General features: G+C 40.4%; 1 protein-coding gene across 5 annotated transcripts in view; it reads left to right on the top strand.

Moving 5' to 3' along the window:
* Positions 1 to 12,757, top strand: part of LNP1 (leukemia NUP98 fusion partner 1) — a 38,325-nt gene extending 25,568 nt beyond the window's left edge. For all 5 annotated transcript variants that reach the window (XM_047875309.1, XM_047875307.1, XM_047875310.1 and 2 more), the window contains exons 4-5: positions 7,733 to 7,963; positions 12,252 to 12,757. In XM_047875309.1, coding sequence (XP_047731265.1) covers positions 7,733 to 7,963; positions 12,252 to 12,401 — 381 coding nt within the window. In that variant the 3' untranslated portion in view covers positions 12,402 to 12,757. The remainder of the gene's footprint in view (positions 1 to 7,732; positions 7,964 to 12,251) is intronic.
* The last annotated feature ends 828 nt before the right edge of the window (positions 12,758 to 13,585 follow it).

The following is a 13,585-nucleotide window of genomic DNA, read 5'->3' as shown; positions in this document are numbered from 1 at the left end:
ATCTATGATTGCTGATTTAAAGTGAATTTAAAAATCTAACTTTACTGTCCTGATGTTCTCGGTGGAAAAAAATGAAGTGATATGAAGTCCCTTTCATGAACTGAACTGATGTGCCTTGTACCTCCAGCACCACAAGTAAAAGTTTCTGTATTCCTTATTTATCCTGCTCTTTGAAAGCGGATTTTAAAGACTTTAGTCTATTCAGCTTTCTAGGCATCTTCTGTACCTTACCATGGTTCTCTTACCATCCTTTGGCACAGTTTGGGCCTATGGAAAGGGAGATTATGCTAAATGAAAGGAGTCTTCAAGGAAGAACCAAATTCCCTGGCCAAGGGCTTTGTTAATTCTATTTTTTAATTTATTTTTTAATGTTTATTTACTTTTGAGAGAGAGAGAGAAAGAGACAGAGTGTGAGTGGGGGAGAGGCAGAGAGAGAGGGAGACACAGAATCCCAATCAGGCCCCAGGCTCTGAGCTGTCAGCACAGAGCTGGTCAGTGGGGAGCTTGAACCCAGGAGCTATGAAATCATGACCCGAGCTCAAGTTGGGTGCATAACCAACTGAGCCACTCCGGCACCCCTAGCTTTGCTAATTCTAAATGCTTTCTCAGTGCTTCCTCTATGCTCCAAGGTAGGCACAGTATATGCTTGCCCACATGATATCATTTGAGGGGATATAAAAATAAGCCTCTACCTGTCTGCACCCAAGGGATTAAAATTTTTTTTTCATGTTTATTCATTTTTGAGAGAGAGAGAGAGAGAGAGAGAGAGAGAGAGAGAGAGAGAGAACACAAGCAGGGGAGGGGCAGAAAGAAAGAAACTCCGAAGCAGGCTCCATGCTGTCAGCACAGAGTCCGAGGCAGGGCTTGAACCCATGAACCAAGAAATCATGACCTGAGCAGAGGCTGGATGCTCAATGGACTGAGCCACCTATGTGTCCCCATTTTTTTCTTTTTGGAAATAATCACCTTTGGGGCATCTGGGTGGCTCAGCTGGTTAAGCACCCGACTCTTGGTTTCAGCTCAGGTCATGATCTCCCAGTTTCTGAGTTCAAAACCTGTGTGGGGCTCTGTGCTGACATCCCAGAGCCTGCTTGGGATTCTCTCTGTCTGTCCCTCTCCCATGCACACTGTCTCCCTCAAAATAAATAAATAAATAAATAAATAAATAATCTCCTTTAACCGTTTTTATATTCTCTCTTCATGGTCTCAATTTAAAGCAATAGAAGACACTTATAATTTTCATTTTTATCCTGACTGACCTGAGTATGGCTACACACTGTCACCATTACAGTATCTCACCATAGGGGTGGATTGCCCGCATTTGTTCACTACACGGAGCGGGCGGGGCATGGCCCCCTCAGAGGATTTTTCATAAACCTGAGGAGAAGGAATGCCCTAAAGTTACGTGAGTAACAGTGGTTTCTTGTTTTTCAGGTTAAATTTATATTTAATTTCAACAGGAGACAATGCCTTTATCCCAAAGATGAAACTAGTGATAGAGTTTCAGGCAACAGTAACAACTCTACGGTAGCACTTTTAGCATAACACTCTATGGATTTGTTTTCTATTTTCTACTGGATGTAGAGGAGTCACTGGAAGGGCAGCAGAGTAGAGAAGGATGAAGGGAGGGCTCCAGAGGCAGCCACCCAGGGTCGGCCACTAGCAGCGTAACTGACTGAGTTACCTACGTCTCTCTGACCATATGTAAAGGTGACTGATGGAAACAGCATATGCCTCATAAGGGTGTAGGGAAGATTCAATAAGTAATTTATATAATGTAATTAGGAAATTGCCTGGTACCTAATGAGCACCTATGCTTCTTATTATTATGTGCTGGAAGTTTTGAAAATTGGGAATTTTTTTCCAGATGATGCTTTAGTTAAGTACTGCAAAAAGTTCTAGAGTCTCTCATTGTCTCTAATGTTTCTCTTTCTCTCTTATATCACAATGGGAAGACAGTAGGTAATTTTATACTGGTGGTTGGCATTTGGCATATGTTCTGTTTATGGACTGATGTCGCCCCCTCCCCCTGCTAACCCTCCAAAATTCATATGCTGAAGTCCTAACCCCGAATGTGATGGTATTTAGAGATGAGGCCTTTGGAAGTAATTAGGTGTAGATGAGCTCATGAGGTGAGATGGGATTACTACTCTTATAAGAAGAGACACCATAAAGCTTGCCCTTTCTCTTTCTCTCCACCTGCATGCATAAGTCTTAGGCGAGACATTTAGCTGACCTAAGATTCATTTTCCTCATCTGTAAAAGGGAAGGATGATTCCCTCCCAGGATTTGTTCTGAGGTCAGAGGTCAAGAACATGGTCCCCAGAGAGTGTGGTACTCTGGTACTGTGCACTATGACTTAACATGGGTCTTATTATCCCAGCACCTGGAACTTTCTCCTCACTGTTTCTCATTTTGCTGTTAATGGGTATCTCAGGGGCTTGTATTTACACAGAGAGCAGGAGAGGTACAAGTGAAGGGTGATTGCAATTAAAGCCAAGACAAAGAATATCAAGTAGTTAAGCTCTCCAGAGGAAAATTTTACATAATCAATGTCTTTTTATTTATTTATTATTATAATTTTTAAAGATTTTATTTTTAAGTAATCTCTCCACCCAACGTGGGGCTCAAACTCACAATCCTGAGATCCAGAGTTACACACTCCATGGACTGAGCCAGCCAGGTGCCCCACCGATTTCTTATTAATTAATTAATTAAAGTGAGAACCTATGCCTTGGGTCAGAACTGGGAACTGGACAGTGACTGCTCTGAAGGCAGTGTCTATACACGCTTTGTCACTCTGTCATCTGGGACCCCAGCTAGTGAGCCCAAAATGAAGGATCCCATCCCATGGGCAAGAGCCCACACTCACAGTGTGGGAGAGAAACCTCTAAGGCTAGTTCATGGCTGTGGAGGTGATATGTACGTACTTGGTAAAAATAAGCTACATAAAAATAAGCTAGGGCATTGTTTCATGTCTTTGCCAGGAAAATTACACTTGAAGGGCATATAAAATTCCAAAAGTAGAGCTTGCATGGTAAGTAAACATATTTAAAAATGGGAACTTCTCCCTGTAATCGATTAGAGACCTCTTTTAAGCCTGTTTCCCACAAAGTCACACACAAAAACAAACAACTGGAAAAACCTATCTGATAGGAAATATTAAGTATATAATATTAAGTATATAACGCTTCCCATTCTTTTAGGCCCTTTGTGCAAACATTCTCATTTCATATCCAACCTCAAATTTAAAAATTATATTTATTTATTTTTAATTTTTTTTAATGTTTATTTATTTCTGAGGCAGAGGGAGACAGAGCGTTAGTGGGGGGCGGGGGGTGAGGCAGAGAGAGAGGGAGACAAAATCCGAAGCAGGCTCCAGGCTCCAAGCTGTCAGCACAGAGCCCCATGCGGGGCTTGAACTCACAGACCACGGGATCATGACCTGAGCCAAAGTTGGACATTCAACCAACTGAGCCACCCAGGCGCCCCTAAAAATTTTATTTTTAAAATTTTATTGTGGCAAGAACACTTAATACTAGATCTACCATCTTAGCAGATTTTCAAGTGTGCAATACAGTATTGTTAACTATAGGTCCAAGGCTGTACAGTAGATCTTTAGAACTCATTCATCTTTGAATAACTGGAACTTTATACCCATTGATTCGCCACTTCCTGTTTCCCCCTTCTCTCAAGTCCTGGCGACCACCACTCTATTCCTCGCTTCTATGGGTTTGAGGAATTTAGAGACCTCATGCAAGTGGAGTCATTTAGTATGTGTTCTTCTGTGTCTCAGTCTCAAGTTTTTAAAGTACCATTTTTTTCTCAATAATATAATACATGATCCCTGCAGAAAACTTAGAAAATACTAAAAAAAAAAAAAAAAAAGTTCCATGGCACAAAGAAAACCTTTCAAAACATTCAGGTATGTTTTAAGGTTGTCCATCTTACAATGTTATCCTGCTTCAAGCCCTCCTCCCACCTCCCTCCTCCCAGGCGCTCCCGCTCAGCGAGCTTCTTTTCCTTCCAGCCGGCAAGCTCTTCTGTGGCACATATGGGGCTCCTCCTCAGGCAGAGAAGTGTTCCCTGTTCCCTAATTAACCCTGCTCATCCTTCAGATTGTATCTTAATCATCACACCTTCACAAAAGTCTCCCCAATCCTCTTAGCCACTCCAGCACCCACACAAACATACATTATTTTACCCTATTATATCCTCTCAAGGCACCTTGAACTTTTCCTTTACAGCATCTGGCCAAGGCTGTAGGCATATGCCCTTTTTGTTTAGTGTCCTTCTCCTATGCAGACATCATCTCTCTGCAGGACACTGTGCCTGTTTAGCTCCCCAGTTTATCCAAAGCACCAAGTACTCTGTATTACCTATAATAAATGGAATAATATATACAAATTTACCTCATGTCTTTTTAGTAGCTTTACAAATCTTTAACCACATTTTTGATTATTTTTTGAGAGAAAGTTTCTAGACATGTGTATTAGTTTTTTCGGGCCGCCATAACAAAATACCACAGACTGGGTGACTGAAGCAGCAGGAATTTATTTTCTCACAGTTCTGGAGGTTAGTAGTCTGAGATAAAGGTGTGAGCAGGTTTGGTTTCTTCCAAAGCCTCTCTTCTCCGCTTGCAGATGGCCACTTTCTTGCTGTGTCTTCACGGTCCTTCCTCTGTGTGAGCCTATCTCTGGCATCCCGCCGTGTGTGTCCAAATTTCTTTTTCTTATAATGGCACTTGTCGGACTGGAATGAGACCCACCATAATGGTCTTACCTTGACTTAATCTTTAAAGGCCCTATCTCCAAATGTAGTCATATTCTGAGCTACTCATATAAGGCTTCAACATATGAATTTGGGGCAGGGGGACACAATACAGCAAACAAGAATGTGCAATGGATGGATCCAAGGAGGGGGATATTGTAAGCCCCCTGGCACATATTGCCAACAGCTTTCTGGGAAGGCTATCCACATTTGTGGTCCTACCAGCCTAGATCCCTGCACTCTTGCTGGTATTGGTACCATTAGTAACATTTTTGTTTTAAAACTGAAAGGTAAGATTGTGTATTATTTCATTTTCCATAATCTTTGACTACTAATAAGCATAAACAATTTTTACCAGCTGGTATTTTGGTATTTATTTTTCATTCATTCTCTGTATATTTATTCATATATATAGAGAGAGAGAGAATGAAAGAATATATATGTGTGTATATATATATATTCATATACATATATATATTTTAAGGTTTTATTTTTCAAAGGTTTAAGATTTTTAAAAAGGTAATCTCTACACCCAATGTGGGGCTCAGACTCACAACCCCAAGATTGAGAGTCTCATGCTCTTCGAACTGAGCCAGCCAGGTGCCCCTCATCTAATATATATTTAATGAACTCATGCTGTGAATAAGGCAAAGTGCTGCATAGTGGGATTCTAGCAGAGGATGAAACATGGCTCTTGATGTGATGGAGCATATGGTCTAATGGAGAAGAGAGACGTGTAACAAAATTACCCCAAATATTGAGTATAGTTGTTATGAGTATCATACAGGAGAAGTACGAGATCCCAGGAAGGCATCTAACTGGGACCGGAACCAACCAGGGCAGTAGGGAAGGGTTTCTGTGGAAATGCAGAATGACTGAGTATGATTAGCCATTACCTGAGGTAATGTGGTGGGGTGGTGAGTGGTCATGAGCACAGAGAACCACCTGTGAAGGTGCCTGTGCCGGGTAGGAGCATGGGAGTTGGAGGAAGTGACTAACCAGTGAGACTGTCACCGAAAGGGCAGGTGGTACAAGATGAGGTGCAAAACGAAAAGTGATCAGTTGTGACTTGGTGGTTGTCCTCCCCACTCTTTCTGCTGCAGGAACAACAAAATAAATGAGTGCGTGGATATGGGACATCCACTATGAAGAGGTTGCTTCTGTAACCTGGCTGAAAGATGATCTGGGTGCCTTGAATTACAATAGTAACAGTGGCTCTAGAAAAGCATGGATCGTTTTTAGAGACATTTGAGAGGTGGAATCTGCTGACGTGGCAATTGAATGTGAAGAGTGGCTCCTGAGTTACTGGTCTGAGTAACTGAGTGCATGGTGGTGCCATCTTCTAAGTTAGGGGACACAGGAGGAGCAGGTTTGGGGAGGAGAGGTCATGAGTTCAGATTTGCACAAGTCAGATTGGGTGCCAGTGGGATACCATGAGGAAACTTGAGGGTGCAGAAACTCCAAGGAGATGTCTGCTCTAACAATACACATTAGGAAATCATAATATAGCTAGAAACTGAAGCCTGAGGATGAGATATTTAGGGGGACAGTGTAGAGTGAGAAAGGAAAGGAAGGGAAGAAAGACTAGTTTAGAACCCAAAGGAACTCCAATAGTTGTAAGCTGCTAGAGGAACAAGGGAGTAGCAATGTCTAAAACACAATGCAGAAAGATCACCCTTGAGCTGCAGTGGTAGAAGACAAGGAAAGATTGTTTCCAGGGGAGCGACGTGTGCTACTGGATTGAATGCTACAAAATGATTAAAGAGCAAAAGTGCACAGAGTTTGGCAACATTGAGACCAATATCCTGACCAAAATCAGCCTTGGGTGCAAAAGCTAAATTGGAGTCGGTTGGGAAGTGAGAAAAATTGAGAGAACAGTTCTTTTTTTTTTTTTTTTAATTTTTTAATGTTTATTTATTTTTGAGAGAGAGAGAGAGAGAGAGAACGAGAGCCGGGGAGGGGCAGAGAGAGAGGGAGACACAGAATCTGAAGCAGGCTTCAGGCTCCGAGCTGTCAGCACAGAGCCTGACGCGGGGCCCAAACCCACAAACTGTGAGATCATGACTTGAGCCGAAGTGAACAACTGAGCCACCCAGGCGCCCCTCTTTTTTTTTTTTTTTAATATTTATTTATTTTTAAGAGAGAGTGAGCGAGTGGGGGAGGAGCAAAGAGAGAGGGAGACAGAGGATCCAAAATGGGCCCTGTGCTGACAGCAGAGAGCCCAATGAGGGGCTCAAATTCACAAACCTCAAGATCATGACCTGAGCTAAAGTCAGACCCTTATCTGACTGAACCACCCAGGCGACCTAAGAGAATAGTTCTTTCAAGATTGGCTTCCCTGAACTGTCTGTCCTTTGATTGTTTACTGATTATGACTTTAACATTGATACTATTATATTATATGACTTGTATGTTTGTATGTGAGATAGTTCTTTTCAGGATATTATTATTAAACATTACTAAAATGTAGCAAATATTTTTAAAGTTTTTAAATCTACCATGAATTTTGTTATGTTGCTTGTGCTGCACATTAGCTTTATTTTTATGCAGTTAAATTGGTTTTTTCCTTTTGGCTTTTTCCATTGCTTTTGCTTAGAAATTCTTTCTAAATATAGCAATCATATAACTATTCACCTTTGCATTATTTCTTAAACATTTATAGCTTCTTTAAAGTTTTTTTTTTAATTTTGGAATTTATTTTTACGTAACAATTTAGGCCTTGGAATGCTTCATTATATTGCCCTAATGGTGGAGGACGAACAAAGTTAGTCTTGGGATGTTCTGCTTAATGTTTTAATCAATTGACTCTCCTTCATTGTAGAAGGAATGTCCTGCTAATCAAAAAGATAAAATTTCAGTTCAACATGAGATTTGTTTAGTTGGTAATTTATGGATAATGTGTCCCTGTGCTAATATTGTACAGTCTCTTTATATTATAAAAATTTTTATTCTGTATTTCCAGTTTCCTGTGCTTCCCAGAATCACATCATCTGATAGCCATCCCAGAAGGCATTCTCATGAGGACCAGGGATTTCGATGCCATACCCACATGCGGGATTATAGAAAATGTTCAGCAGACGAGTCATTCAAGGAGCCACTGGAATCAAAAGGAAGATCCCATTCCAAAATTCAAGCATTCTCAGAGTCCTTTGAACAACAACTGTGCTTTAGAACCAGACGCTCTGTCTCTTTGGTATGTAACAGAGTTATTGAATATTTAACCACTTTAGAAAAGGAAACCCAAAGGGGTCATCCTCCCCAAATTTGAGGAGAACAACTCTTACTTCTTCATTTACAGCTTAGTGATTTTTTTTTTTGTCACTCTTACAAATAATCGTGACTTGTTCTTCTTTCACTATTTGAAGAAGGGAAAAACTACCCCAACTGTTCCTTTCGTATTTAATTCTGTAGCAGATAGTGTGTAACGGCAGTGTGTTCCCCTGCACTTCTAAAAAGCACACAGAGGAGATCTCTGAACCCCGTCTAGTGAGTGTCCAGGAGTAGGAGCTGTCCAGGCATTCAGAGGGCCTTGTGGGAGTCTACGTAAAACACAAAGGAGAGACAGGCATGAAATGGGCGAAGACTAGAAACTCCAAATGCCAAACTTGATATATAAGTAATAAACTAGAGACCTATTAATTGGGGATAGTTTTTGAACTATGCAACATGTTTGCTGAGTGGCCTTGAGAAAAATAACTTCTTTTTTCTGTTTTTTGTTTGTTTGTTTTATTTTGCAAAACAGGAATAATTATATGTCTCTGCCATGCACCAGGCAGAACAAATAAGTAACTAGGCATATTGCCACCCGGTTTTTGAGCTGTGTCCTATGAATGTACAGAGGAAGACTTGCGGGTGCTTCCTACCTCATTGTCCATGTGAACACAATGCCTTCTGGTTAGCAGTGATGGCTGTTGGGACTGTCACCATTCATCTTTGCCTTGCAGCTGGCACCTCACTTCTATCAGAGAGTGACCCTGGGTGTGATTGTCCTTCAGTAGGCTGCTCTCTCCACCTGATCATAAGAGGAGTAAGGAAGGAAGAATAGTGAGCAACTGTCACTTACCATACCTAAATATTATTAAGAGTTCCTGTTTTGTCTTTTCTTTATATCGTTTTTAAATTTTTTTTAATGTTTATTTATTCTTGAGAGATAGAGACAGAGCATGAGCATGGGAGGGACAGAGAGATGCGGAGACACAGAATCAGAAGCAGGTTCCAGGCTCTGAGCTGAAAGCACAAAGCCCGATGTGGGGCCTGAACTCACAAACTGTGAGATCATGACCTGAGTCGAAGTTGGACAGTTAACCGACTGAGCCACCCAGGCGCCCCTCTTTATATCATTTTTCAAAACACTACAGTTTCAGACTTAGAACAGTGTTGCAAGAATAGTATAAAAAATATACTCTTCATTCAGATTCCCTCCAAATGTTATTATGTTAAATTTACTTGTATCTTTCTCCGCTTCCTAAATCCCAAACAAGGGCAGAACATTCTCTTAGAAAGACACAGTATAATAGTTAAATTCAGGAAATTAACACTAACACAATACTTTTATATCTAATTTATTGACCTTGTTCATATTTCATCAGTTGCCCCATTAATATTCTCTATAGTGAAATTCCAGATCATGTACTGCAACCAATTTTCACATCCCCCCAATTGATTTTATTCTGGAACAGTTCCTCAGTCTTTCCTTGTCTTTCATGACCCTGACATGTGAAGAATACAGGCTTCTTTTTTAGACACCTTTTTAGAATGATGCTTAATTTCGGTTTATCTGATATTTCCTCATGGTTAGATTTTAGATTATGAGCTTTCGGCAGGAATAAAACAGAAATGAAAGAATTCTTGTTTTAAAATTACATGTTAAAGTAATTCATTATATTAATTCAGGAGACATATCAGCCTTAATTTTTTTTTCCAGAGCAAGTCACAGTATATTTTGGAAAAAAAAAAAAAAAAAAACAACCTTAATCTTAACAGTTCTTTGTTGATCTGATGTCCTCATGATCCACATCTTATATAACTGCTTATATGATATCATTTGCTAATACTGTAAGTCCTAACAGTGTGCAAGCATGAAATCAGTTCTCCTATTTAAAAAGATACTCATCATATTATCCCTAAAATATTTGCTAATATTTCATTTCCCAAGCTCTTCCTTTTGAGTGTTGAGGCAATCAAGACAGCATTTTCAATTTTTTGACTCAAGAACTCTTTTCACGGCTATGTATAATAGCTAGAAACCTCCTAGGGATTCACAAAATCAGTTATTTTTTCATATTATGTACATAAATGTATATAGGGTAAATAATTTTATTGAATATTTTATTTTATATAAATTTTTAAAAGTTTATTTTAAGAGAGAGAGAGTGTGTGTGAGCAGGGGAGGGGCAGAGAGAGAGAGAGAGAGAGAGAGAGAGAGAGAGAATCCCAAGCAGGCTGTACACTTTCAGTGCAGAGTCTGATGCAGGGCTTGGACTCATGAACTGTGGAATCATGACCTGAGCCAAAACCAAGTGTTGGACGCTTAACCAACTGAGCCACCCAGATGCCCCTCTTTTATATCAATTTTTAAAGAGTATATACTTTAAAGTTTATCCTAATGTAAAATTAAAAATTTAGAACATACGTTTACTTTAAAACTTGTTCCTACTTAACAATTGACATACTTTTCTAAAGCTAACTACACTAAAAAGTGTGGTTTCTTAGCAAATCTAAAAATGATATGTATTTTGGTTGGGAGCCAAATGTATAGTAACATGTAAATTAAAATTTTTTATCCTTCAGCATCAAAAAGAGCCACAAGCTAATTTTGTATCCTGATCATGACCAACAAAATTAAATTCTTTCATTTTTATATTGAAAAACTCAACTGGCTTATTTCGAAAATTTTTACATTTTGTTTTCAAATGAAATAAGAAAACAGATTTCAGTTCATTTTTTTTTTTACATTTATTTATTTTTGAGAAACAGAGTGAGACAAAGCATGACTGGAGGAGGGGCAGGGAGAGAAGGAGACACAGAATCTGAAGCAGGCTCCAGGCTCTGAGCAAGCGATCAGCACAGAGCCTGATGCGGGGCTTGAACCCACGATCTGTGAGATCATGACCTGAGCCGAATTAGGACGCTCAACCGACTGAGCCACCCAGGCACCCTGACTTCAGTTCATTATTAATGAGCGTTGCTCAGATAATCTTTATTCTCAATAAGGGAAAAGCCAGACTGAAAGTAATCATCACTGTATTTCCTCCTTTTTCGTACTGCTCTTATAAGTATTAGAGACATTCATGACTGCTTAGTATGAACTTTGATCAGCCTGATGGATCTAATACAGCTACCGGGTCTGATGAACACAATCTGGAGGCACATTTACAGACCTGGTACAATTTTTAGGTTTCTCTTAAGCTGCATCTCAGCTTCACCGTTTGTTTGGCTTTGTGACTTTGACCCCTGGACCACTATGGTTAGAAATGAAGCCATGTAGGTGTGAAAACAACTCAGCACTGAAGAGTAGCTGACAGCACTGCAGGAACCGGACACCCTCATAACTCAGCCTGCAGGACTGAGTCACGATCTTGCTCATCTGACTGCCTCTCATCACACTGACAGACACTCAGGCGTTCCCCCGCGTTTCCAGTTCATAGGGAGGCGGGGGGACAGTAATGATGTTATTTGGTTTTCTTCTTAAAAATAGAAGTGTAGGTAGACACCATCAGCACATTTATCAGTGCCATTCTTTAGTCAGTAATTCCTTTGAAAGATGCTCCTTGACCATGGAAACTGAAGAAACATTCCCCTCCCCCCTCCACACTTCCCTATCATATCACCCTGTTTGCTCATCATCGTTGTACTTATCACTATCTGTTATATCGTTTGTTGCCTTTTAGGCTTATTGATTGCCTGTCACTGTCCACCTAGGTGTAATATTAAAGAAGTAGGCTTTCTTTAGTTAGTGCCGTATCTCCTGATCTTAGAGCAGTAGTGTGTGTTCAATGAATCAGTGAATGTGGACCCCTGGGCGACAATGTGGTTGGATGTCATTCCTCAACACTCCATTCTTCACACATTAAAACTAATGCAAACCCTACTATTAATGTAATTTAAAAGAAGTGGACCCTGGGAAGTTAGAATCAGTCCATGTATGATTCACTTGCCATATTCCTCTTCAGAAAAGCACCAGGAGACTATTAATCATATCGTACTGTGAGAACACATTTTTCTACATGTCAGAGGCAGACGCAGGGTTGTGTACAGGCTGAGTTTCCTCCACAGTCTCTCTGCTGACACCCAAGGCTCATTCCCTTTATTTATGACTAAAACCTTTAGCAACACACTTAGGCTTATGCTAACTTATTATGAGAAACTAAGATGCGCAAGTCTACTACGTGAGCAGGGCTTTCTTCATCTCTGATAGGAGAAATGTTGCATGTTGTTAGCTGTTAGTACATTCCTACCCTTTTCTGACCTTTCTCTTTCAGGGACCTGAGAGCAGAAAGGAGAGAAATGAAAGAGAATGTCTGAGGATGGAGATAAAATCTCGAAAGAAAATGGAGGAAAGAAGGAAATCTAGGAAGGAAGAACACAGAGAAGAATCCACGCCCTCCTTGTTTGAAAAAGAGCCCAAATAGTATTTTGTCTCCACATCATGACTACAGATGCCACTGTGTTTTTCAGGTCCCCGAATGCCAGGCCAGGTGGAGGTAGCTGTAAGAGAGTGTCTGCGGGTGCTGAGTGACTGCAGCCGGCAGTGGGTGTGGCAGTCCCCCAAGGTGACTGGGCACCTGCTCCAGCTGCTTCTGGCCTCTGAGTTGAGAGTTGTTGTCCTTTTATGGGCACAAGGAGAATCAAAGGTATCTTAACAGAATAAGTAATTCTTAAAAATGTAAAGAGAGATATTTAAAGAACCACCCACCCATCTTCACAAACTCTTCTTCCACATCAACCTTGCAAATAATTTCAAATAAAAGACATTGGCGTGACTCTAGGTTTACTTCTTTATTAGAAGTAATTATGTAAGTACGTCTAATGGCTACCATTTAATGAGAATGGGTAATTAACATGCCAAGTACTGTGCCAGGTTCTTCAATGGCTCACCTAAAATAATCCTCACTACACTGGGATTGGAACTATTCTTTTCACTTGCTGGCTGAGGAAACTGAAGTTTAGACAAGTTCAGGAACTCACTGATGAGGTGGCAGGGTTAGGGCCAGAGCCCAGTTCATTCTGACTCATGCTCCTAACCTGAGGCAGGACCTTAATTTCCTTTTTATTTAAATTTTTTTAATGTTTATTTTTGAGAGAGAGAGAGAGAGAGAGAGAGCAAGCAAGGGAGGAGCAGAGAGAGAGAGGGAGACACAGAATCCAAAGCAGGCTCCAGGTTCCGAGCTGTCAGCACAGAGTCTGACGTGGGACTTGAACTCCCAGACTGCAAAATCATAACCTGAGCCGAAGTTAGACGCTTAACCAACTGAGCCACCCAGATGCCCCTTGCACCTTAATTTCCTTTTAGTACTGGCTCCTGACTTGGTGTGTGTGTGTGTGTGTGTGTGTGTGTGTGTGTGTGTGTGTGTGATGTGCATGGAAATGAGTGGATGTGAGAAAAGCAGGACCTGGCAATAGCTTATGATTTTGATCACATGGGTGGAGATTGATTTACTGAGGTCAGCTTTATGCTCTGGGTTTTAACTTTGTGAGACCATATTCTTATTTATTTTTTAAATTTTATATTGAGACATAACTGACATATAACATTAGTTTCAAGTCTACAATATGATTTGATATTTTTAACCTTTTGTGAAATTATCACCACAAT

This window comes from Prionailurus viverrinus, chromosome C2, assembly GCF_022837055.1.
Source record: "Prionailurus viverrinus isolate Anna chromosome C2, UM_Priviv_1.0, whole genome shotgun sequence".
In the NCBI taxonomy this organism is placed as follows: domain Eukaryota; kingdom Metazoa; phylum Chordata; class Mammalia; order Carnivora; family Felidae; genus Prionailurus; species Prionailurus viverrinus.
Note: the sequence above shows the minus strand (reverse complement) of the source record. Positions and strands in the feature narration are given on the sequence as shown.